Source organism: Podarcis liolepis (genome assembly GCF_965112155.1).
Source record: "Podarcis liolepis genome assembly, chromosome: 2".
Classification (NCBI taxonomy): Eukaryota; Metazoa; Chordata; class Lepidosauria; order Squamata; family Lacertidae; genus Podarcis; species Podarcis liolepis.
Genome location: NC_139555.1, coordinates 34,668,624 through 34,695,273, shown reverse-complemented (window position 1 = coordinate 34,695,273; position 26,650 = coordinate 34,668,624). Strand labels below are relative to the sequence as shown.

General features: G+C 44.8%; 1 protein-coding gene across 9 annotated transcripts in view; it reads right to left on the bottom strand.

Moving 5' to 3' along the window:
- TMEM94 (transmembrane protein 94) overlaps positions 1-14,544 on the bottom strand; it is a 73,121-nt gene extending 58,577 nt beyond the window's left edge. For 3 of the 9 annotated variants that reach the window (XM_083487345.1, XM_083487347.1, XM_083487334.1), the window contains exons 1-2: positions 14,376-14,544; positions 7,228-7,359 (exon numbers count right to left, since the gene is read on the bottom strand). In XM_083487345.1, coding sequence (XP_083343471.1) covers positions 7,228-7,251 — 24 coding nt within the window. In that variant the 5' untranslated portion in view covers positions 7,252-7,359; positions 14,376-14,544. Of the gene's footprint in view, positions 1-7,227; positions 7,360-12,879; positions 12,920-14,375 lie in introns of all 9 variants that reach the window. The other 6 variants (XM_083487338.1, XM_083487337.1, XM_083487339.1 and 3 more) reach the window with 4 other exon arrangements.
- Between the last annotated feature and the right edge of the window lie 12,106 nt (positions 14,545-26,650).

The window sequence follows — 26,650 nt, the reverse complement described above, 5'->3', positions numbered from 1 at the left end:
CTGCCATCTTTCCTTACAGGGAAGTTGCTCCATCCCCTTGATTTCGGTTGCCCTTCCCGAAACATTTCCCAGCTAAAAAGCAGTGTGCATGTGCATATTGTGTGAGAGAGAGGTGTTAAGTCCAGTAGAAGAAAAGTGGAGCACTATTTCTCAAGTGGCAGCTATCCCGAGGGAAAGGCGGGGGACACACCATTGATTAAAATAAGAGATGAAAGGACAGGAGAGATGTCTGAAGAGGTTAGGGCACTTCGTCGCCACTTCTGTTCACATTGTGAGCAGCATGAAAAATAAGGGCATGAACTCTAGCAAATGGCACAGCCCTGTATTGCTTTGCATCCGCTCTTGACTACATGACCCTGATATGTGCCTGCGCCTCATCAATTACCCACATGTGGAGCTTGCACAAACGTAAGCTGTATGAAGATACTTCTACGGAAAGCACAATATGGTAAGGGGAACAGAAGCACATTAAAATGAGATGGATTGGTCAAGACGAAGTAGAAAGGTGCAGAACTTTTAAGATCCAGACACAACAAAGTAAGGGAGGCAGAGGTGCAGGTGGTGATATTCAGTATGATAAGACAAGACAAAATAGATAGTGTGGTAGGGGAAACTGGTAAAAGCAGGGGCAGGGGAAGAGAGAAGGGCCCACAATTGCAGCTCATTCACACTAAACCACAGTTTATTTTAACTATGCTTTAATTTGACATGCAAACCAGGCTACTATTGGATGCATGCATTCCAGCACTAAAGAACAGAAGTCTGTGGACTCCAATTAAAAAAGAAGAAGAGGAAAAAGCAGAGCTACTGGATAACAGAAGAAGGTCTTTACATTGGTAATTATACTGTCCATCCCAAACACCACTACCAATGGCATTTACACAATACCCATTATTGCAACAATGGAGCCTTCCATGAAGAAAACTGTCCTTTTCCCAGCACTGGTGTTTCATCATAGAGAAAATAAAATGACCCAGAACAGTGACATAATGGCTCCTTTTAAAACCTATGCTAAACCATAGTTTAGTGTGACGTGAAGGAACGGAGGTGAGCCTTGGGCTTCCACATTCAGTCCCTCCCTGGCATAGGCGGGAGTTGTTTAGAAGCTTTTGTTTCTGTTTTTGCTCAACCACAGCTTGTTGTGTTCCCTACAGCAATAAACGGTGGCTACATTAATTATGTTTTGGTTTGTTTTTTCAAAAGGTAATTTCATCTACTTCCTAGTTCAGTCTCAGCTGCTGAAGTAAATCCACTACAGCAGCACCCGTGATCAGGGCCCTCCAGTCTCCGATTTAAAAACCTGTAACAAAGAAGAATTCACCACCTTTCAAGGCAGTCTGTTCCACTGTCAGACAGCTTGAACCAGGAAATAATTTCTTACATTTAGATTAAATCATTTCTCTCATGATTTGAACTCACTGGTTTGGGTCCTCTCCTTTGGAGCAAAAGAAAACCAATCTGCTCCATGACCTATGTGGTGGCCCTTCAAATATTTGAAGATGGCTATTCTATAATCTCTAAATTTTAAAATCTCCAAAATAAATATACCCAGCCTCTTCAGCCTTTGCTCACAAAACCTGATCCCCCGGCTCCCTGCTCTACTGTGGATGTGCCAATATGTCAGTGTCCTTTCTAAGCCGCAGTGTCCAGAACTGTGAGTCCTGATCAAAGAACAGAGTGATACCATGAATTCTCATGCAATCTAGAATTGCATTAGCCTTTTTAGACACCAGGCCACACTACTGACTCACGTTTAGCATGTGGACTCCCATATCCTTTTCAAATGTGCTGTTAAGTCATTTGTCACCCATCCTGTATCCTGACATCTGAGTCTTCGCACCAAAAAGCAGAACTTTACACTTTAAGTCTGCAAAACTTCATTTTGCTGGCTTGGTTTTCCATCCTGTCAAAATAATTTTAACCCTCCTTTGAAGTTGGCTTGTTTCACACCAACTTAACTGTTTTTTGGTCCAGACAACACAACAAGCTGCTATTGAGCAAAGAGCAGACGTTTCCAAAATCTCTATCGGAACCAGAGTTAAACTGAGAGGAAAAACAGCAAAATTGGATTTGCTAACTGCTTCACGTGGTTTGCATATCCCAGAGAGGGGACTGTTCTTGCCAGCATTAAACAGAATGAGGAATCAGAACAGATAACTTGCCTGTTAAATTGAATTTCAAAGATTTCTGGATGACCTCTTAGGATATTTGCTCTCTTGTTCTGCAATACCTGGTTCTTAGCCAGGACTGGGTGCCAAGCTGCACCACATCTGAGCAACTGTTATTCTCAGCCGCTATTGGCAGTGGAACTCTGTGGATGGCAGAGACTAGACAATAAACCCCTTATCTTTCAGAGTCTCAGGTTCTCTGACAAGGCAGCTGTGCAGATTGGGTTTCTTCAGCCCCACAATACTTCCTGCACCATATTTTTTTTGCCAACTTGGCCAGTACCTCTAAAAAATGCACTTTGATGTTTTTAAGTTACATCAGGTGAGACACATAGTCACTAGTGAATCATCCTGTACACTCAGTAAAAAAAACATAAAAATACACCATCTCAGGGTAGTAATGAACTGGCAACCAGTGCAATTGTTTTAATAATAATAAATAATAATAATAATAATAATTTTTTATACCCAGCCAAGGCCAGTCTCAGAGCGGCTTACAAGCAATAATGAAAACAAGATGAATGATTACAACTTAAAAATAAAATACAACATTAAAATATTGGAACATATTAATATTAACATATTAAGACCGAGATTATGTGAGTTCTAAACTGAACTGTAGCCAATAATTTGGCTGCTGCATTTGAAACCTGCTGAAGTTTGCGTTATCTTCAAAGGCAGTCCCAGGCAGCACACACTGTAATAATCAGTCTTGCCAGAGCATTGAGTACTATAGCAGAGTCATCTCTGCTCAAAAGGGGCTGTAGCTGGGAAACTGGCTGTAAGTGAAAAAAGCCACCCGAGTCTCCTGTAACAATGCTGCATCCAGAGATATCCCCAAACTATGAGGAAGTAACGATGGTAGAGAAGTAAGATTTCTTCACTCTCTTCATAGAAATGCATGCTTGGTTCCTAAACAGACATGCCCCATATTGCACAAAAAGGTTTTACGTTTCAGTTGTTCCAAGAAAATGCCACCACTGTCTGAGGTCATGAAAGCATTTCTACAAGGTACGGTAATTGCTGTATATCTCACACTGATCAATACCACAATGGGTCACTGAGCCATTATTAGCAAGCTTCGTTAGGTTTATTGAGATGCAGCATACACTATCGTTGGGTTAGAAGGGCAGAAGATGTACAAAATTCAAGAGGAGAAATTGTCCTGAGTCCTAAAGAGACATCATGGAGGGGCTGGTTGGATCAGGATTGGAGGAAGAAAAGTCCGAGGATCAGTTGGTTGACGACCTTGGGGCAGGGCCCAGTGGGTATGGAGGGGCTGTGCCAGGACCTCAAGAGGGGGACAGAGTTACAAATGAGGAGTCAGATCCTGGGAAGGGTCTCAGGTGTAATCTGTCAGCACTCTGCTTTACCCCCTTCTTTGTCACCCAGGCACCTTGTACCCACCCATCCCATGCTTCTGTGCTTTTTTTCACCTCTGATCTTGAGACTCCCTCCCCCCGTCCTGCACTGCTGGAGCCCACCTTTAGTCCAACCTCCCAGGAGGACTCAGACACGCAGCAGCTGTCCTCTTCTCCATCACCTAGGTCATGGAGGTGCCAACATAGCCAAGAACAGGCAACTCAGGTTCAGCCTGCAGAAGTTTGCATTTGTTTGCCCACTTGCCATGCTGAAGTTGTGCCGCCCCATTTCCATATAACAGGAACTCAGAGGGTGTGTTATTTTGTTGGATCAATGACGTAGCCATGTATCTGCTGTTCCTTTGATCCTGTTTTTGCCTATATATCTACTGACCTGGGCATTAAAGATTTGAGCAGAAGCCTTACTCCAAGTTTGAGTTCTTCATTCAGTGAGAGCCAGGACAGATATGCAGATTTGCCCCTAACCAGACAGAGAAAGTACACTACTGGAATTCCTCCATCCCTCATTATCTCAAAGTAACAGCTATAAGTAATGCACATACCCATTAACACAATACAGAGCACATAATTTGGTGCGGTTTTTGATCCCATGCAAATGTCCAAATGTCCCAGGGCAAAATCTTTGACTCAGGTAGCTTGTTCATCCAGACTGACCTGCCAACTAGCAAGAAGGCTTTTGCCATACTTTAGATGTAAATGCATCAAAGAATGTGTGGCCAAACAACATATTTATTTATCCATCTGCAAAGTAAGAATCTCAAGATTCTCTCTCTCTCTCTCTCTCTCTCTCTCTCCCCCCCCCCCCCACATAGTTATGGGACATTGTACAGCATTCCCCAACCTGGTCTCTTCCTACAGACTACAACTCCTATCAGTTCCAGACAGAATAGCCAATGGTCAGGGATGATGGTTGTTGGAGTCCAACAATATCTGGAGAACACTAAAACACCTGGAGGGCATGTGGTTAAGGAAGGCTCTGACTGAAGTAGCTGTGAGGGAGCAGAGTACCGTGGTGCCTCGCAAGACGAAAAGAATCCGTTCTGTGATTCTCTTCGTCTCGCGGTTTTTTCGTCTTGCGAAGCAAGCCCATTGACGGATTAGCGGATTAGCACTATTAGCGGCTTTTAGCGGCTTATCTGCTGATCGGATCAGCTGATAAGCGGCTTAGCGGCTTAGAAAAGGGGGGGAAGGAAAAAAAACCCAGCAGGAACTCGCAAGACATTGTCGTCTTGCGAAGCAAGCCCATAGGAAATTTGTTTTGCGAAGCACCTCCAAAACGGAAAACTCTTTCATCTAGCGGGTTTTCCGTCTTGCGAGGCATTCATCTTGCGGGGCACCACTGTATTGGGCAAGGTTCCTGCTGGTCAGCAAGTCTGTGTCTTGGAGTTCCCTCTAATCCTCCAACCTTCAAAGTTTATTACTGTCCTTGTGATTTTTCCTTCCTGTTCCCAGGCTGCTCACTTTTTTAAGCGCAAGCCAGCACATGTTGCACAATGAGGTCTGGATTTCCAAAGAAAAGGGCAGTGATACCCCAACAGTTGTAGCCACATCCTCTTTTAATGTGCACACAAAAAACATCTCACAACACAGCACAATGAGACCACAAAACACACCCATGAGAGAAGTGTTAACGCCAAGGCTGTAATGGGCGTTCCTCACCCCAAACATTTTCCTATTGCCCCTACCGAATAACCTGTCCTCGCCACACAACTATTGCAATTGTGAAACAACTTGTCACTTTAAAACAACAACAACCGCATGCCATTGGTCATTAAGACACTCCAATAGTTGAATTGTTCCCACTTCATCTGGTAATAGGTAGCAGATACACTACCCAGGGATAAGCTATGGCTGTTCAGATCAGGATATGCACCTGCCTCAAGATACCAAGGACAAAGCTAGATTGAGCATACTCAGCTAATAAAAGGATGCTACCCTTTCACATTGCTAACACATTATTCAGTCTGGTATTTGCAGAGGTAGATCTAGAAATTGTGCTCCTCTCCAGGGGTGTTTCCTGTTTAGGGGAAGGTATGTTGCCTCCTTTTTTTGTCTATGCTCAAAAAGGTTGAGGACGACCCCTATTCCACACAACCCACGTGAACAAGATGAACTGTCCTTAAATACACATGCTTGGGTCAGATTGGATCAGATTGAGCAAAGCATAAGGAATGCCAAAGCATAAGGAATGCCATCCTACCAGCATTCCATATAAAACAATCTCTCTGGAAAGATGCAGGTTAGGAAGCCATGGAGAAAGCGTAAACAGTAATACTTAATTCCTAAATGCACAGTCAAAACAAGACTCCACCCGACATCAAAAGTCCCTTTCTACCCACAAAAGGCAGTCTGTCTTGGGATTTGGTTTCATTGGCTCTCTTCTGAAGAAGGAATCCAGGAGTAGGTTTGTGAAATAAAACGTTTTACTTTGAATAGATTCACACATCAGTTCCTCTAGCATTTCTCTCTCCTGTTTTTTCCGCTTTCCCCCACTTTTAGTCACTGTATGTCTCCATCACTGAGAACTGGGAATTTAGTGGACATTGATGTTTTCAAGGGATCACACTTGCCCCCATTCATATGGAGGAAGAAGCAAGTTAACAAGTAGCTGGTCACATACAATTGGCATCATTTCTGCAACAACTGTAGCCATGAAAAACTGTTAAAATCACAGAAAGTGAGCAGACTATAGCCTATGATCATATAAAGTTCGGTGCCATGGACCTATGGGAACTTTCACTTTCTGGCGTCCTATTATTTGTAAAAGGTAAAGGTAAAGGGACCCCTGACCATTAGGTCCAGTCGTGGCCGACTCTGGGGTTGCGGCGCTCATCTCGCTTTATTGGCCGAGGGAGCCAGCATGACTACTATTATTTGTAGTGCATCACTAAAAACAATAAATGAGAAAAAGCATTTCCAGCGATGATGGCTGTGGATAAAATCTTGAAAAGTAAAAAGAAGGCTCAAAAGCAGCTTTCCAAAGTTAATAATTTCAGAGCTAATCTCATGGTTTTGTAAGTTTCATGGTGTGGCAACGCAGTCACACAATGATCATCCTTAATAATAGTACAGAAAGATCTTTGTTAACCAACTATCACTGCCAGAAAACAGCTTACATTCAAGTTCACAAGCTATATCTCTCAAGAAGTTCAACATATCCCACAGCAGTAACCCTTGGCATTCATCTTATCCAGGAGAACAGTATGTAAACTATGTTATATATGCTTATGATTACTTGGAAGTAACCTCCACAGTTGTAAAGGGGAAGTAGTAGAAAAACACACACAGAGTACAGTGGTACCTTGGGTTAAGTACTTAATTTGTTCTGGAGGTCCATTCTTAACCTGAAACTGTTCTTAACCTGAGGTACCACTTTAGCTAATGGGGCTGCCGTCACACAATTTCTGTTCTCACCCTGAAGCAAAGTTCTTAACCCGAGGTACTACTTCTGGGTTAGCGGAGTCTGTAACCTGAAGTGTCTGTAACCTGAAGCGTCTGTAACCCGAGGTACCATTGTAAATATGAATCTGGGTTTCCAGATTCTCACCAATGAAAGCCATTCTGACATTAAGAACACCTGACCACTCATCATTTTCCAACTAAAGTCAACCAGAAGCAAATTCAATCGAGAGATTCGTCTAGAACTACAGTAGCTACAACATGACCAAAAAACCTACCTGACACTTCTCCTTGGAGTCCATGGTTACTCAGTGGACAGAGCATACCCAGAAGACCACAACCACCATTCCATGAGAGGTCCTCTTCTAGATAACGTATGAAGCTCAATTAGCGTGCCTTAGTGATAACATCTACAGAAACAAAAGGGGTTAAATGTCACTCTTTTACCTTCACTCTCTCTTAAAGTAAAGCACTTTGGAGAATTCAAGATCACAACTGATCTAGGCAGATGAGAAAACAGAAGATGGCTCTTATTGTACCTTCTGCAACACTTCCACCCCACTACTAGATAGGGTCCATCTGTATTAACTACTGAAAAGGCCAGTACCACGGGCAAAATGAAATCCCCTGTAAGGCATAACATGATTATTGCCTTGGCACTGAACGCATTTTCTTGACACGCCCAAGAGAACTGCCAAGCTCAGCCTCTAAGTAAGATGCCAGATTTCATCAGGTGCTGCAGAGACGGCATGCTCAAATGCCAGCCAGGAGGCTTGTGATAGAGGCTGCCCGTCACTAATAGCTATTTGTCTTGTTATTTTTATCTCTGACCAGGTCCCTGCCCGGATAATCTCCAATGGAGCCTGTAGTCATGACTCTCCCGCTATCTGAAACAACACATCAAATCTGCTTTGACAAGGTGGTTACACTACAGAGTCGAGCACAAGCCAGATCCGTCACTGGCTAGAGTGTCTAAAGAAAGGTGCTAGATCATCAGTAAAGAAAATCTTAGCATAGCTGGAATTAACAGAGCCTAGCTGGCAAGCTGTTTCTCCCAACGAGCGTTTTGTGACCTGTGGGTCAAATTCCAAGCATAGTCTGTGCCTCAGTTGTAGACTTGCTAGATATCAGAGTCTGACTCAGGTCTTCTACCAGCTCCTAAAGTCAAGGTTAAAATCTAGTCAATCTTTGAAAGCAACTGAATTGTTTCTAGTAATAAGACTGGTCTGTATTTCCACATGCATTGGGGGGAATCTAATTCAGCTTGACTTTGCGCACTCAAACACATCATTTTATTTAGAAACATAAAGTGGGGTTTTTTCTGCTGGACACCACCAAATGCAACATAGAAAATGAAGAAAACCAAAATAGATGTATATCATATACCGTATTTTTCGCTCCATAGGACACACCGGACAATAGGACGCACCTTGTTTTAGAGGGGGGGAAACAAGGGGGAAAAATTCTCCCCCTCTCTGCCCAGCACCCCTTCAGCGAAGCGGCAGGAGGCGCTGCGCAGAGAGGGGGAGAATTTTCCCCCTCTTGTTTTCCCCCTCTAAAACAAGGTGCGTCCTATTGTCCGGTGTGTCCTATGGAGCGAAAAATACGGTATATGAAGCCTGGAGAGCGACCCCTCTCGCTCTCCAGGCTTCAGGTTCCTTTCGACCTGCTCTTTGGGGCTGGGAGGGGGAAGCCCACCACCAGCCCCAAAGAGAGGTCGGGGAGCGGGGAAAGGCGCGCAGCGGAGAGGCTCCTGCCATAGCCCCCCGCACGCTCTCCTGGCTGGAGAGGTGACACACAGCTATAGAGACTTCTGCCATAGTCGCGCGTCACCTCTCCAGCTGGGAGAGGGTCGCGGGGGACTGCTTTAGCTGCGCGCGCGCTCTCCCGGCTGGAGAGGTGGTGCACGGCTAAAGAGGCTCCTGCCATAGTCGCACGTCACCTCTCCAGCCGGGAGAGGGTCCCGGGGGGCTTGTTTAGCCGTGCGCGCGCTCTCCCGGCTGGAGAGGTGACACACAGCTATAGAGGCTCCTGCCATAGCTGCGCGTCACCTCTCCAGCTGGGAGAGGGTCACGGGGGGCTGCTTTAGCCGCGCGCGCGCTCTCCCGGTCGGAGAGGTGGTGTGCGGCTAAAGAGACTTCTGCCATAGTCGCGCGTCACCTCTCCAGCCGGGAGAGGGTCTCAGGGGGCTTGTATAGCTAAAGAAGCCCCCCGCGACCCTCTCCCAGCTGGAGAAGTGGTGTGCGGCTAAAGAGGCTCCTGCCATAGCCGCACGCCACCTCTCCAGCCAGGAGAGGGTCACGGGGCTATGGCTTCTTCGCTCCATAGGACGCACACACATTTCCCCTTCATTTTTGAAGGGGAAAAAGTGCGTCCTATAGAGCGAAAAATACGGTACTTAATGAAAAACATTAAAATAGAAATATGCATAAAGTACTCAAGTAGGAATCATAGAATCATAGAGTTGGAAGAGACCACAAGGGCCATCGAGTCCAACCCCCTGCCAAGCAGGAAACACCATCAGAGCACTCCTGACATATGGTTGTCAAGCCTCTGCTTAAAGCCCTCCAAAGAAGGAGACTCCACCACACTCCTTGGCAGCAAATTCCACTGTCGAACAGCTCTTACTGTCAGGAAGTTCTTCCTAATGTTTATCCTAATAGCATCAACAGTATCACCACTATCCAGGAACCCAAAAGAGAAATATATAATATGTTACTGATGAGCTGTAACACAGATTTGTTCTTGAAAACAGGAGAGTTCTAAGTGGGATTTCTAGTGTTTAGGGAGCAAGGCAGCAGCGCATAACCCTTTGCAGAATAAATTATACAAAAGCAGAGTAAGTTATAAAAAAATCAGTATATAGGTATGTGTAAATTGGCATATAATATATCAAGGGTGCAGAATTTAGCTCTTCGTGGTGCAATTTCATTTAGTGTGAAGTACTAAAGTACACAGCATTGACCATATTCAGCACATCTTGCTAGCTAAACAGGTAGAGCCCTCAGTCATCCCCTAGAAATTCCTTTGAGCTATATGCTTTCAGTCTGGCACAACCTCAGAATTTGCCTTCAGTTTGAACTGTGTCCCTGATTTCCATTATCTGAAGCCCAGGATGAAAAGGATTCTCACTAGCTTAATCTTGCCCTGTCAGCCCAGTTCAGGAATAGAATGCTACAAGGAGATGTTTTCAGAGCACAGCAGATGATGGCAGCTGCGGAATGAAAGGAAGCTGTAGCACAGATCTTGCTGAAATATTTCATACTCTGCCTTTAAACACAAAAATACCCGTAGCAGAATGGGAAATAAGATGCTCTGGTTGGTGGTCTGCTGTTGCTTTAAAAACTATTAACAACTGCACTCTGAAATAGCCAAATTTGGAAACATATAGCTTCAAAATGACTGTCAAAAAAGCAGAAAATGCCTGAAGCAAGATCAAAACAAAAGTACTCCCACCCACCCTGCAAAAATAAAATAAAAATCTTAGCTCTTAGCAATAGAAGCTCAATTCTGTGCCACTTGATAGAGAAGGTCAAGAGGCAAGACAGCTGTGCAAGACAGGAATATGGGCTGCACTGCAGTGAGACATTCTGTCTCTGGCAGCAAGCTGTAATGTGATCTTAAAAGCAAACCATGCCTCCTGACCATCAACATTTGAACTATAACACCCGAAACTTTACCTCTCACCTCAAAAGCAAAGAACAAGCAGTGATCCCCATTTCCCAAAGGCCTCCTCTACATAGCCTTAAGCTACCCAACAGCAATTGGTTAAGTATAATAATAATAATAATAATAATAATAATAATAATAATTTATTTATACCCTGCCCATCTAAAAGGAAGCTACATAATGACACCCTTAGCGCTTACCTACACTCTCCGATACATTGCTTTGTTCAGATATCGTTTTCACAACCTGATTTGCCTTTAACCAGCTACTCCTCAAGGCTCTATGGGATATATTTGCTTACATGTGCATTCTCTTAGAACTTTTATATAGAAAAAGTGTTTTAAAAAGCTGCAGCCATTGTATGCATTCACTATTCTATCAGTACAATGGCTGGACACATCCAGCGCCAAAGCAAAATTTATATTGTTCCTGGTTGCACAAGCAAATTTAATCAAGTTAGAAGTGCTACCTACAGTTTCATTCAGGGGGGGGGGGGAATAAAGGATTTCAAGTTCAGTATAGCAACTACAACAACTCTCTTTTGGACATTATAAAAAACATATAGGGAATATGCAAAGTTCAAAAAATTCAGACTGCCTTTCTTGAATAAGCTAAAACCTTTGGACGCCAAGATCCTATCCTTGTCACATGACTTTGTCCCAGATCTCCCACAGGTGTGCAGCACAATTTCCCCTCCCAGTTTTGCAGCTGGAGGGAGATGGGATCTTCTGTGGAGTTGTGGAAGCCCAGTGCAACTGTGGGGATGACCACAGCTCCTCTCTCCAGCTTTAAACTCAAGAGTTGAGAAGCAGAGGAGAGACCTGTTCGGCACTGAGCTTATGAGGCTCTTCAAAGGGGTTCAGCGATACAGTGCCCAAAGGGCCAGCAGGTCCTGGGTTTGCCTTGATGCTGGGGGTAGGCAGGTGCTTGTTCTGAGCACCACCCAGAACTAAAGCAGCCAACCACATTCTTCACCTCTGGAGCAAAAGACTAGGGCTTATTTTGGGTGGGCACTCTGCATGCCCGTTACCCCTGCCATCCCTCAGTACATCCCTTCCATTGGTTTCAAAAGGTCCAGGGTCACATCCAAACCATGCATGTAAAGCACACTTAAAGCACATGGCTTCCCACAAAGAATCTTGTTAAGATTGCTGGGAATTGTCAGGGCTAAACTACCGCTCCCAGAGTTCTTTTCGGGAAGCCATGTGTTTTAAATACGTGGTGTGGATGTGGCCCTAGATCTGCACCCAAACCTATATATGGAATTATTACATGGAAGCGGCAAAGTATGTTAGCAAATTCAGACCATTAACAGTCTAGTCTAGTCTCATCTTGGGTGGTTTGGGGAATCACATACCTACCACGCTGGCATAGTGATGTCTGGAATTATCACAAAAAGCAGCAAAGTCTGCTAGCAAATTCAGGCTATAATAGTGTAGAATAATTTGGGTTTGGATGTGGGAAACTCTCCCATGAGCTATGATGTTCACTGGTCAAATGTTGCAAAAGTCAAACTACCCCATCCTAACCTACAAAACAGGGTTATTGTGACAGATCCAGCACAATCCTACATATGATTCTACAGAACTAATATTCATTGCATTCAAAAGGGCCTGTTCTCCGGAAGCAAACACAGGACTGCAGCATCAAGGCACAATCGCGAGCTCTTTGCAGGAAGGGTAGGATGCAAATGGAATAATGAAATAAAACCTGCTCATTGGCAGACATGAGCTCCCTAAATTTAAACACCTCTATAAGATCATTTCCAGCCTAAGAGCTGACTAGTTCCTCTATTGTTTTACACATATGATGTAAAGGAAGCAACATATATAGTCTCTGCAGGTGCATTTTCTGTGACATTTTGAAATCATTGTTTTTTATGAGGAAAAAAAACTCTAAAAGAAAATTATCTAAATGATCCCATCCAAATTGCATTATATAATTTATGCAGACTCCGCATTGGTTATTGGAAGGAGAAAAATGTTTTGGGTGTAGTTAGAGAATATCTCACTAAGCTAGCATACCCTTTCCACCACTGAGCCACCAAACATAGACATGGCATTGTTTAATAAAGCAGAAACTAAATGACTCCCTAGTAAAATTAAGAAAGCTAAGGGCAAGTAGAAAGTCTGTGAACTCAGTTCCAGTACTCAGAACAAATTCCTAGGCCCATGATTATTTTTGTCCAAGTGTATTTCTTTTACACCAAGCTCTGGTTGTTAGGTCTTAAGTGTTCTAACAAGATTAAAAGTAGATCTCACCAGCCTGAAGTCTCCTCACCCCAGTTAACAGGGCACCAAACTAGGGGGGGGGGGGAACCAAGTTACAGTGAACTATATGGGCCTTACTCCTGCATAGACATACGTGGGATCGCACTGCTGGTATTTAATCTTGTTTACTATCCAAACCGCTATGGCTTGTAACCAGCAATGTAGTCAAGTAGGCACAGGAGTACTAATCAATCCAATTAACTATACAGTACAGTAGTTTTAAAAATCTGACTACTAAGCAAACCCCTATGGAGATGAGTGGGAAGGTTTAGTACCAATTACATTGTTGCGAACAATGGATTCTGCTAATACCTTAAAAGGTGAATTTGAGGGATTCATTTTCTGCATTACTTTGTCAAAAGATGACATATGATCAGCAATAAGGTGATACTGAAATATTTACCTAAATTGGTCCATTAGTTAAAAACAGGCTTTTTCTTACATTTAAAAATAAAGCTTTTAAAATCAGCTGACCATCAGAGGAAACTTCCACAAAGTGCATGGGCAGGGGGCACACTTGCATCATGGTAAAGTGACCTCTCCTAACCAGGCACCCTCCAGCTGTTGCTGGACTACAACTCCCATCATCCCCAACCAGTGGCCATGTTGTTGTATGCCAACGTCTGGAGGGCACCTGGTTAGGAAAGTAACGATGTGGAGAAGAGTACCGAGCATCTCGTTTAGATATGCTGCAGTAATGTTCTCCTCATTATACTGTTGTAACATAGCAACGTGGGTGACTGCCTGGTTACTTCTAACGTCTCTTGCGCTGGGTTATATACGGTTATGCAATACACCGGGCAAAGTGCAGAACGTTCCTAGAAACTCCTTAACACGTGTCAGGGCCCTCACTGCGCGGGAACCACAACATGGACCTGCTAACACTGCAGTGTCAGAGTCGACTGCCTACACTGGCACTAGCAGGGCGCATTTACACGGACTGAATTAAGCAGCAATGGGCAAGTAACGGCTTGTCAATCAGAGACAGTAATATGACTCCCGAGTTCCACCAGCAAGCCGGGGAGGAAGGCAGAGAGGGAGGGAGCTTGCGTGGGTTGCAAGATTTGCAAGTGTCTGCAGCTGCAAGGAACTGGCGTCGTGCAGAAACTTCCTGCTGCAAGGCGCCTTGCTGCTCTCCTGCAGGGTCTGGCTACCCTGACTCGAGACACCCACTGAAACACCCCGCAAATACGCGGAAAAGTTCACAGCCTTGCAGAGGTGGCCTCCAACTCACAGATCGTGAGAAGGCGACGCGTGTTGACAAGAGCTGCAAAGCTGATAAATCGGCACTTCTCTCCCCCTCCCTCCCCCCAAAACAGCAGCTTTGAAATGCCTCCTTATCCCAATGCCTCGCTAAATCCTCAGAGTAGTGGGAAAGGCGTGGGGATATATATAAACAAGCCGCCTCAGGACGAAGGGCAGAAACTTGGGTCTCAAGGAGCGACCCCTTTTTCCACCCTTCCCGAAGAGAGCGGTAGGTTACTTACCAGAACGAGTTTAATATCCCCTTTCTTTTGTCTCTGGGGTCCCCAGCAAATCCTGGGGCCTTTCCCCGCCAGCTGGAGAATGCTCCCAGGCAACCCTTCACGCCATTCCCCCAAACATCTCTATAGCCGCCATCCTTGTTGATGGCAAAATAACCCGCTTTACTCCAAAGTATCATATGTGTGGCTTCAGGTGCAGTTAAATAAGCTTGTACTGGATTGGCTACGTTCGCCTCACATTTCAGGGCTTTAGCTGTGGTAGGTTAGGGTGGGGTGAAGGGTGACGCTGTACTTCCGCCCTTCTCTCCAAACCATCTGTGCACAGCGAAGGGCGGCTAGTTTTAGGGATTGAAACAGGACCTGTTTGCTGACCATCGAAACGAGGGGTTTCCTTGAGGGGTGGATCTCACATGGTGAGCCGCAAGACCCGGCAGGCTACTTCTCTCGTTCTGGGACCGCTGCGGAGGGAAAAAAATCCCTCTTTTTAGATGTATTTTTAGAGAATGGATTTCCTTCCAGCTACTTAGAGATTCCATTATTATTATTATTATTATTATTATTATTATTATTATTATTATTATTATTATTATTATTTGTATTCGACATTGGCATCTATACTTATATCGCTGAAATTTTATGTTCATAAACTGGAAAATATATCCTGGGTAAAAAGTATCAAGTTACTAGTCCTTCATAATTAAATTTAATGTTTGGCAATTAATCATATAGACCTGCGGGTATAGGGTAGTATAATAATGATAATAAATTGTAGACTATGTTATTTGCCTGCTCAATAGCGATGGTGATTTTGTGAAATTTCCAGATATTAATTTGGACATCGGCAGGTACAGATTCTGTCTCATATATACCAATACCTGCCAGAAATTACCTTCTGCGGTCTGCATATAACAAACTGGCTAGTCTCTACATAAAAGAATAAATGGACATTGGAAATGGTCAGACCACACCTGGAATACTGTGTCCAGTTGTGAACTACACAGTTTAAAAAGGATATTGACAAGCTAGAATTCATACAGAGGAGGGCAACCAAGATGATCAAGGGTCTGAAAAGCAAGCCTTATGAGGATCTGTTGAGTGAGTTGGGTATGTTTAGTCTGGGAAAGAGGAAAGTGAGAGGAGATATGATAGCCATCTTCAAATATCTAAAGGGTTGTCACATGCAAGATGGAGCTAGCTTGCTTTCTTCTCTGAAGGTAGGACCCATACCAATGGATTCAAGTTACAAGAAAGGAGATTCCAACTAAATAGCAAAAACTTGCTGACAGTAAGAGCTTTTCAACAGTGGAACAGACTCCCTCAAGTGGTGGTGGACTATCTTTCCCTAGAGGATTTTTTTGTGAAGGTTGGATGGCCATCTGTCACGGATGCCTTAGCTGAGATTCCTGCATTGCAGGGGGTTGCTCTAGATGACCCTCAGGGTTCCTTCCAACTCTACATATACCGTATTTTTCGCCCCATAAGACGCACTTTGTCCCCTCCTAAAATGAAGGGGAAATCGGGGTGCGTCTTATGGGGCGAATGCCTGCAAGCCTCGCGCGCCCGGCAGGAGGTCCCACCGAGTGCGCGAGGCTTGGGGCGGCAGCCTGTCGCCCGAAGCACGGGGAGCCCTCGGGAGGGCTCCCCCTGCTTCGGGCGAGTGTCTGCAAGCCTCGCGCACCCGGCAGGAGGTCCCACCGGGTGCGCGAGGCTTGGGGCGGCAGCGGACTGCTTGCGCGCACCTAGAAGCTTGGGGCGTGCTGAGCTCAGCACGCCCCAAGCTCCTGGTGTAGCGCAGCGATCCGCTAGCCCTGGGAGAGCCCCGCGGCTCTCCCAGGGATAGCGGACTGCTTGCCGGCACGCAGAAGCTTGGGGCGCGCTGACCTCAGCTTGCCCCAAGCTTCTGGATTAACGCAGGGGTCCGCTAGCCCTGGGAGAGGCGCCCGGCTCTCCCACGCTAGCGGAGACCTTGCCGGCACGCAGAAGCTTGGGGCGCGCTGAGCTCCGCACGCCCCAAGCTCCTGGTGTAGCGCAGCGCACCTGGGGGGGAAATAAAATTTTTTCCCTTTATTTCCCCCCAAAAAATCTAGGTGCATCTTATGGGCCGGTGCGTCTTATGGGGCGAAAAATACGGTAATTCTCATAAAAAATGGTCATAACATTTTCATCCTACCAGAGCAGGCTCCCATTTGCCATTGTGCTGTTTCTTCCATCTCCTTCCCAAAACAAAAGCTATTTCTTTATTTCTGTACTATTGCAAATAATATTAAAAGCAAGTCTTCAATCTTCTTTGCGTCATAGAATGTTAAAGTGCTACTGTATAGACTTAAGTTCATGCAGCCAAATACCCTGCAGCATTTACAGTCCCACCCTGTGCATATTTGTTCAGAAATGTACCCCACCTAGTGCAATGGAACTGAGTCTCACAAACAGCATTAAAAAAATACATTTTAAAAAATGATCTCATGTTCTCACAGCTAAAACAAGTTCATGATTGTCAGAAACATTATATTTCAGCCATCAAATCCCTATGTGAAAGAGAAGTCTTTCTAAACTTAGAAAGAGATAAACTTAGAGAGAAATAAACTCTAAACTTAGAGATAGATGCACCTCACCAGGGAGGGCATTCAATAAGTGGAGAACCACTACCAAGAAGACTCAGTCATGGGTCACTTCTAGCCAGCCAACACCCAGCAGCAGCATCTATCCTATAAAGTCAATATTATTATAATAATTATTATTTTATTTATTGACTTTATAATAGTTTGTTGAAATCAATAAATAAATAATATATGGAATCACCTCCAATAAATTATCCTATAAATTCCATATTATATATAGCATTACATGTGAAGACAGTCTGCATTATAGAGGCGTAAAAACAGGTGCATGCAAAGTATATGAAACATGATGCCATTAGTTGTCCACAGGACAAATAGTTTGTGAATAGAAATCCAGACGACTTAAGCAAATGCACCATAGCTCCTGCTACAAAGGAATATGGATTCATTGCCCCCCTCTTCTCAAAGGACCTTCTTCATTTGCCTCTAGTATAATAGTCCCTTAACCTCTGAGTGTTAAGCTAGGCAAATCTATTTAGCTTTTCCAAGAGAAAAAGGCCCAGTCCAGTCCTAGATTACACCGAGGGGAAAGAATGTGCTTTGAATGTGCTTTCAAGGTATAGTGTGCATTCAGCCTGCATCTCCAGTGTTCTCCAAAGGCCACTGTACCACTCTCTCACATTCAGTTCCATGGAGGCCATAGGAAGGGGGGCACCCATGATCAGCAGCAGGGGTCATGGTAATCCCTGTTCCTCTGTGAGGTTGCCAGTCCATTTGTTCCAGGCAGGCTCCTGCCCCATTGCAAGCTTGAAAGCAGACAGTCATGTAGTGCAACAGGTGACGGTGCCCCTGCCGTGAAGCTAGACCCATAAAGAACACTGCACCTGTTAGGATGCTTTCCATTGGACAAGGCACAGTAGCCCTCCTGAGGTAACTGATTGGCAACTCCAGCCATTCCTCTTTTCCTTTCAAAATCTACTCCCAACGAGTGGCCAGATGAAAAAGAGACAGAGATTGCAGGCTGCAGAAAGACAAATGCCCCATCTTGTCGTCATTTCCTGTATGCTGCTGTGACTGTGTAAGTAAAGATCTGCTATGTGGTGTTGGCAGTGTAGGCTTGAGACTTAGGAGCTCCCTAACATGCCTCTAGGGATGTGGGTGGCGCTGTGGGTTAAACCACAGAGCCTAGGGCTTGCCGATCAGAAGGTCGGCGGTTCGAATCCCCGCGACAGGGTGAGCTCCCATCGCTCAGTCCCTGCTCCTGCCAACCTGGTAGTTCAAAAGCATGTCAAAGTGCAAGTAGATAAATAGGTACTGCTCCGGTGGGAAGGTAAAAGGCATTTCCGTGCGCTGCTCTGGTTTGCCAGAAGCGGCTTAGTCATGCTGGCCACATGACCCGGAAGCTGTATGCCGGCTCCCTCAGTCAATAAAGCGAGATGAGCGCTGGAACCCCAGAGTCAGTCACGACTGGACCTAATGGTCAGGGGTCCCTTTACCTTTAACATGCCTCTAACATGACTTTCCCACCCCCAGGTCTGCAAAAGGCAAGTAGAGACATATTTCCCCTGGTAGGGCTTGAACTCCCCATCACATCCCAACCCCATGTTCTATGCAATGAGCCACTGGAAGCTGACACTCTCAGTGCTGGGTTATACTGTTTCCTCTTCCTGCTTGGTGGAAGAAACCCCCAAACCACCATCTTCTGTGGGTCTTGAACCCTTGTCTCAATGTGTGTCACTTCTGCAGAACTCCTGACCAGGGAGTTACGTCAGAGCTATGCTGTGTGGTTTCTTCCTTTCCTGAGTTGTTTTCAGAAACCCCACTCTTGAAATTAAGAGGATTTGAACTCTGGCCTGGGGACTTGCAGCCATGGGTTTGCTGCTCCCTGTGCCATGGAAATGGGGGCATTGTGCGAACGGTGCTGTGTGTGGCAATGCACAGGGAAGTGTCCTGGTTACCCCTTCCTGTCCGTGTGGGTTAAATGGCTCTCTCTGTTTGCGTTGGTGGCATGTGGGTGTGATCTCAGTGACAGCCCCTGATTGGTGGGCATCAGCAGCATTTCCATGGAAGCTGAAGGACGCAGTGCCATGATTGCATTAATGTGTGTGTTTTTGTGTGTGTTTCTGAGTTGCGTTTTGCCCCTCCTGTCCGGAAGATTTGGCAGCTGTTGTGCCAGTATAGCAAGAGCTTGTCTTTCTCTCCCTCCCTCCATCTCCTATGTAATTGGCGTATAGGATTGCTAAATTAGTTATCTTTCAAGTCAGAAATAGCTAGCTGCAATTGTGCACTCTGTAGCCAATAGAATAACGCTGGCAGTGCAGTCTCCCACCACCACCTTTTTATAGCAATCATCCTTTCTTCTCTTCGTGACCATAGGAACATGTGCTGTAATGCAGGGAATTCGCCTTCATTGCATTCCTCAGTTCTCCCAGGCTTCAATTGCAGTCTGCGGAAATACTGCCCCCACCCCTGTTTAGGGGCCTAAACCCACCCTTCTACAAGGAAAGTCAGCACAGCAATATCAGTTTATTCTGCATTGTGTTTTCAAGACTTTTGAGTTGCTTTATTCTGAGGAGCACATTTGGGCTGCCCTGCCTTTGATATTTTAGCAGCTGCTTGCAGTGAAGGCTGGCCAATGAGGGCTGAGGGAGCACTGCCCCACCAACCTCACTTACCCCATAACTAGTCCCTTGCCTGCCTGCCTGCCTGCCTGCCTGCCTGCCTGCCTGCCTTCTTACAACTGGTTCAGAGGGAAGGTTCTGCCTGTCAGATGCCTCCTTCGCAGTCTCGGTCTATTGATTCCATGAGTCATTTATTTTGGGGTGTATGGGGTGCTACACCTCCTCTGCCTTGTGGGATATACAGTATTTAGGAAAGGAAAAGCCAAAGGAGTGAACCCTACACAAAGTGGGTGCTTTAGAGTTCTAATAGTTAATCCCCTCAGGTGTCACCTAACAAAGGAGTTCCCCTGAGTTGATCAACACTTGTTGACTGAGCAGGATTAAAGACTCATACACACCTAGGACATTTACATAGGTAAATTTACTCTTCACGATACAGTCACACCTCAGGTTGAATGTGCTTCAGGTTGAGTGCTTTCGGGTTGTGCTCCACGGCAACCCAGAAGTAATGGAGCAGTTACTTCCGGGTTTCGCCGCTCGCGCATGCGCAGACTCTCAAAATGACATCACGCGCATGCGCGGAAGCGGCAAAATGCGGCATGTGCAGTCGCACCGTCGCATCTTACATGGTTATAAACAAAATCTGCCCTTTTCCCTTATGGGGTATCCAAGAGCCCATATAGAGTCCTTATGTAGGTTTCCTATTGGTAGGAGAAAATAACAGAGGCCAACCAGAGAATATTGAGAGCAAAGCAGCTAGTAACCCTGATCTTTATTGATCTGTTGCAACAGGGTCCTCACTCACCACACAAAGTAGGGAGGAGGAACCCAGAACAATGGCGCGCAAGGCCTTATATAGACTTTTGAAATTGCCACCCTGTAGATCAAGACCACCCCCAGAAACATCATACATACATCACAGAAGGGGTGTAGCTCTACAACAGAAAAGGCGGTCTACAACAGAAATTTGAATGTTGTTTTTCTCCTGTCGTTGTTTATCTCCTGTCTGACAGGTTACTTGATTGGATACCCTGCTTACTTGATTGGATTGCCTGGGACGCCTGGCCCGTCTCTTGTAATGATAAATACTTAGTTCCTGGGCCAGGTCACAGGCTCACACCCTATTCATATCTGAGCCAGTGTGGTGTAGTGGTTAAGAGCGGTAGTCACGTAATCTGGGTAACTGGGTTCGCGTCTCCGCTCCTCCACATGCAGCTGCTGGGTGACCTTGGGCCAGTCACACTTCTTTGAAGTCTCTCAGCCCCACTCACCTCACAGAGTGTTTGTTGTGGGGGAGGAAGGGAAAGGAGAATGTTAGCCGCTTTGAGACTCCTGAAGGGGAGTGAAAGGCGGGATATCAAATCCAATCCAAATGTGCCCTTAAGACAGGATTTGTGAAGGAAAAGACAATGTGGAGGCTTTTCCATTTTCCTTTGACCTTGCAGAGAAAAAATTTGCTCAATTTGGGAATCAAAATGGTTTCAGGTCAGTCTTCCTGTGCTGATCTATGTACGTGCTTGGTTGGTACACTTATGAACATTTAACATATATCTAAGACCTCAAAATTCCTATCACAACGTTCTATTCAGGATGCGCATCCCGAGGTACCACTGTACTAAGAAGCAGGTACAGTGGTGCCTCGCAAGACAAAATTAATTCGTTCCGCGAGTTTTTTCGTCTAGCGAATTTTTCGTCTTGCAAAGCACGGTGTCAGAAAATTTTTGGAAAAGCTTCAAAAATTGCCAAAAACCTCAAAAAAATGCTACCACACCGCGTTCTATGAGTTGCTCCTCGAAGTCAAGTCGCAGCTGTATTAAGGGTGTTAAGAAAAAGGAAACAAACTTCCAAAAAACGCAAGACGTTTTCGTCTTGCGAAGCAAGCCCATAGGGAAATTCGTCTTGCGAAGCAGCTCAAAAACCGCAAAACCCTTTCGTCGAGCGAGTTTTTCGTCTTGCGAGGCATTCGTCTTGCGGGGCACCACTGTACACACTTTCCAATTCACATGGATCTTGATTACATACTCGAAGTCTGACACTCAGTCTTTACACATAAACACTAATTAAACACCTAAAAGGCCTTGCATAACTCCCCTTTTAAGACACATTGGGACTGTCTTATAACACATCTCAGTTATAACATACAAGTTATAAATAAATCCTAATATTTACTATACCTAAACATTTCGTATCACAGAATTACTACAATATATAACAAGGTGAAGACTGGGGGTTTGAACAGGAAAGGGTAATGGGGCTGATACTACTGCGAATGTTCTTTGATTGTGGCAAAGTTGCCAGGTACCTCTTCTATCAGAGAAATTACAGGTGATATGTTTCCATGGGAACTAATTGTCAGGCAATTTCCATTACATCTTCTACATAGGGCAAAATGACTCCCTGCCCCTTCCCAAGGATGATGTAATCTAGATGTCTGTATATGAAAAGAGACACGGAAAAATGCTGTTTAAGACAAAACAAACAAAGACTGACACAGAAAGCTGAGTTTGAACTCTGTGTAGGCTAACATTTTAGGGCTGCCTCTCACTATGGAAGTGAGGTGGGAAGCGAGGTCTTTTTGGCTGCTGCCTGGCGGGTTCAAGCTGTATTTTCTCCTATGCTCAACCTATTTCTATATACAGTAAATTAACAAATATTACAAAAATATTATAAGGTAACTCCTTCAAAAGGATAACTTATCATCATCATCTGTATCCCAGCTTTTCCTCCAAACCCCTCAAGGCGGCGCACACAATTCTCCCCCACCTCATTTAAACCCCACACAACAACCCTGTGAGGTAGGTTAGGTTGAGAGGCAGTGGCAGTGACTGGCTCAAGGTCACCCAGTGATCTTCATGGCCAACTGGGGAACCGAACCCTGGTCTCCCAGGTCCTAGTATAAGCACAACACCACACTGGCTCTTCTGCTTACCTCACCTGAGTAAGCACTGCATCCTTGAAATACAGCAAGAGATTGAACACTATCATTTGTGGACTGAAGAGAGACAAAGGATTCTTAGCATGTTATTTGTGTTAATTGCCTGACTGATGCAAGGCTGTCTGTGTTTTCAGTAGCTGTTTTGTGAATTACCATGGTTAATTATCCTTGTCAGTACTTTCCTACATATCATTTTCTTCTGACCTCACTGTTTTTAATTCCCCAATCTCATACCATGTGAATATATATACCTGAACTCTGCATGTGCCTGATGAAGCAGATTCTAGTCCGCAGAAGCTTGTGGCATAATATGTTTGTTAGCTTTTAGGGTACCAAAGGACTCCTAATCCTTTATTTGGGTTTATATCCAAGGAGCTGGTGCATGGGTTGTTCAATACTATAGCTGGCAGTTCTACTTTTTAAAAATTGATTTTTTAATTTAAAGTAACAGCATACCCATAGAAGGAAAACAGAGCTTAGTAGTTGCACATAAAAGAAATAAAAATAGCTGCTGATGGCTGTAATTTTAGATGTTCCGAGAAAGGCAATCAGTTGAAAGTGTCTCTCCATAAGGTTCTATGAGTCAATGGAAGGTGAAAACAATATTCAATTGTCTTAACAAAGTCAATAAAAGTATACCATGTCATATAGAAGGTGTGAGTCTCCCCCCCCCCCCATTGTACTTTATTCTTTTTCCTTGACTCGTATTTCTGCAACTTATGAGTCATCTTAATGGAAATGAATGTAAATTACTTATGAGTAAGTGTCAGGCTCACAATTTTTAAAATAGTCTGTGCAACCCAGTAATGTTTACTTGGAAGTAAGTCCCATTGTGTTCAATGGGACTTACAACCTAGTGTGTTTAGGGCTGTATCCTTAATTTACCATTTATTTGGCTTTTGTAAGGCATTTTCACTGACTTCAGTGACACCTAAAGGAGAATAGCAGAACTCATTTGATTCTATTTAGAAATAAATGGGGAGCATTGCCCTCATGTCACAGACCAGCATATGATTTCAAAGGGGCAATTAAAGCTTGTTGAGATTGTAGTGCTTTCTATAAATTATGCTGGACATCCATCCTGCACATCAAAGGAAGAGTTTGACTGTGACTGCTTTCTACTTGCTATGCTCAGCAGCGTAGCGTGGTTTGCTGGTGCTCGAGGTGTGTGGGGACATGGCACACCAGGGGTGCGGGGTGTGAAGGGTGAACGGAGCCCGCCATGCCAGCCCAGCCCCCACTGCCACCCTGGCAGCTCCCTTTCACACTACGCCTGATTATGCTTCTAAGTTTAGGTGGGAAATAGGTGTGTTCATATCTTCCAGTAGTTCAGTGACACACAGGGCAATGTGGCCCTTGTAAATGGAATAATTCCCGTTCTTTAATTGCCATTTCAGGAAAAAAGACTGCTTATTTCTGACCATAATGTATAGTATTTGCTCAGGAGCCCCTCTCTCTTTCTCTCTCTCTGTGTGTGTGTGTGTGTGTGTAATGTTGATCATGCTATTCTGAGTAAAGTTGAATTGCCTTGCCCTGGAAATGGCAGAATACGTCTTTGTTTTACCTATTAAGTGGAAGTAAACATTCAAGTGAAGTAGGACTGATTAAAGTGAAAGGACTTAGCCATTTTGAGATTGTGTTGGTATTCCATAGTCCATAATGATCACGATGACATTTTTTTCAATTAAAGAAGAGCATGTGATAGGCAAACTTCTATTTTCACTGGCCAGTTCCACTCATTGTTATAGCTTTAGAACTTGTTCTGCCTATAATCTCACTCTGGAAGTAACACACATACCGTATTTTTCGCCCTATAGGATGCACTTTTCCCCCTCCAAAAATGAAGGGGAAATGTGTGTGCGTCCTATGGGGCGAATGCAGGCTTTCGCTGAAGCCTGGAGAGCGAGGGGGGTCGGTGCGCACCAACCCCTCTCGCTCTCCAGGCTTCAGGAAGCTATCCGCTAGCCGTGGGAGACGTGGCTCTCCCACGGCTAGCGGAGAGCTTGCCGGCACCCAGAAGCTTGGGGCGCGCTGAGCTCAGCACGCCCCAAGCTTCGGGCTTCGCGCAGCGCTCTGCTAGCCATGGGAGAGCCGCACGACTCTCCCACAGCTAGCGGAGAGCTTGCTGGCACCCAGAAGCTTGGGGCGCGCGGGGCTCAGCACGCCCCAAGCTTCGGGTTTCATGCAGCTCTCCCACGGCTTGCAGATAGCAGCCTGTTCTGGGGGCTGGGGTCGGGGGAAGCTCGGGGGGGGGGAAATAAATTTTTTTTCTTTATTTCCCCCCCAAAAAACTATGGGCCAGTGCGTCCTATGGGGCAAAAAATACGGTATATTTTTCTAATTGAACAATGATTTAGCAAGTGGACAAGATCCAATTTAGCTCTGAATCACTCCAAGAGAACCTTGTATTCAGTGTTATACCCAGGCTTTCTTTAGATTGCTGAAAGCAAGGACAGTGAAAGAGACAGGTGGGAAGGAAACAAACCCCAAAACAGAGAAGGGCTGCAACTCAATAGAAGAGCATATGCTGCACTTGAAGAATGTCCCAGGTTCACTCCCCAGGAAGGGCTGGGAAAGATTCCAGCCTGAAGCCTGGAGAACTGATGCATGTCAGTATCTAGTAGAGATAATGCTGAGCTAAATGGATTAAAGTGATTGTTTGGAGAGTGGCAACAAAGGAGATAACCTTTTCAGTTGCTGTGTGCTGTCAAATGGAATACAGTGGTACCTCGCAAGACGAATGCCTCGCAAGACAAAAAACTCGCTAGACGAAAGGTTTTTCCGTTTTCGATTTGCCTCGCAAGACGAATTTCCCTATGGGCTTGTTTCGCAAGACGAAAACGTCTCGCGACTTTGTTTCCTTTGTCTAAAAACAAAGATATGTTTTGTTTATAAAGTTAATTTATTTTCCCTTCAATTTTTGAACTGCTCTTTACAGTATGTGTGACTTTAAAGAGCAGTTAATAAACTGTTGTTGTACCAAATTTGGCTTTGTTTGGACTTTTTTTGACCATAGGAACGCATTAATTGATTTTCAATGCATTCCTATGGGATTTCGTGATTCGCAAGACGAAAAATTCGCTAGACGACAAAACTTGCGGAACGAATTAATTTCGTCTTGCGGGGCACCACTGTATCCTCCTCAGCAAGGCCCACCTTGCACCAACATTAAACATTATTTCCAATGGCAAGTTAATACCTCCATCTTCTCCCTGGCTTTTAATGAAACATGATGAGTTGGTTATATTTGGAGCCCTATACCGTGATGTCTACTTTTGTTGATATATTATGCCTGGTGGGTACAATACAGTGGTGCCTCGCAAGACGAAATTAATTCGTTCCGCGAGTTTTTCGTCTAGCGAATTTCTCGTCTTGCGAAGCATGGTGTCGGAAAAGTTTTGGAAAAGCTTCAAAAATCGCCAAAAACCTCAAAAAAGGCTACCACACTGCGTTCTATGAGTTGCTCCTCAAAGTCAAGTCGCAACTGTATTAAGGGTGTTAAGAAAAAGGAAACAAATTTGCAAAAAACACAAGACGTTTTCGTCTTGCGAAGCAAGCCCATAGGGAAATTCGTCTTGCGAAGCAGCTCAAAAACTGTAAAACCCTTTTGTCTAGCGAGTTTTTCGTCTTGCGAGGCATTCATCTTGCGGGGCACCACTGTAATCATCATTGGTGGTTTGACTCAATTTTTAAAATGTGCACTCTTTTCCCCCCCTGCAAGCCAAGATGACAAATTATTATTATTATTATTATTATTATTATTATTATTATTATTATTATTATGTGGTTTGACTTGATTTTTAAAATGTGTATTCTCCCCCCCCCCGCAAGTCGCCAAGATGACGACTAATAATAATAATATTTCCTATAAGGCAGATTCATAAATAACGCTCGTCCAGTTTTCTCCCAGGACAGGCGCCAAACAGACAAATAAAACTGTAATGTTGCAACCCTATGTGGCCGCTAAACCTGCGAGGTGATGCTGATACACTCAGTTTCTGATCAGCCGTAGCAGCCCGAGCGCACTAACGCTTTGGAGGTTCGGCCGGGGCGCGTCCAGCATCTATACAGGTACCACTACGCGCGCATGCGCCCTGGGCGGATCATTGGACCCTCCCAGCGTCTCCCGCCCCTCAGCCTCTTCCTGAGCCTCTGGTTCGCCCT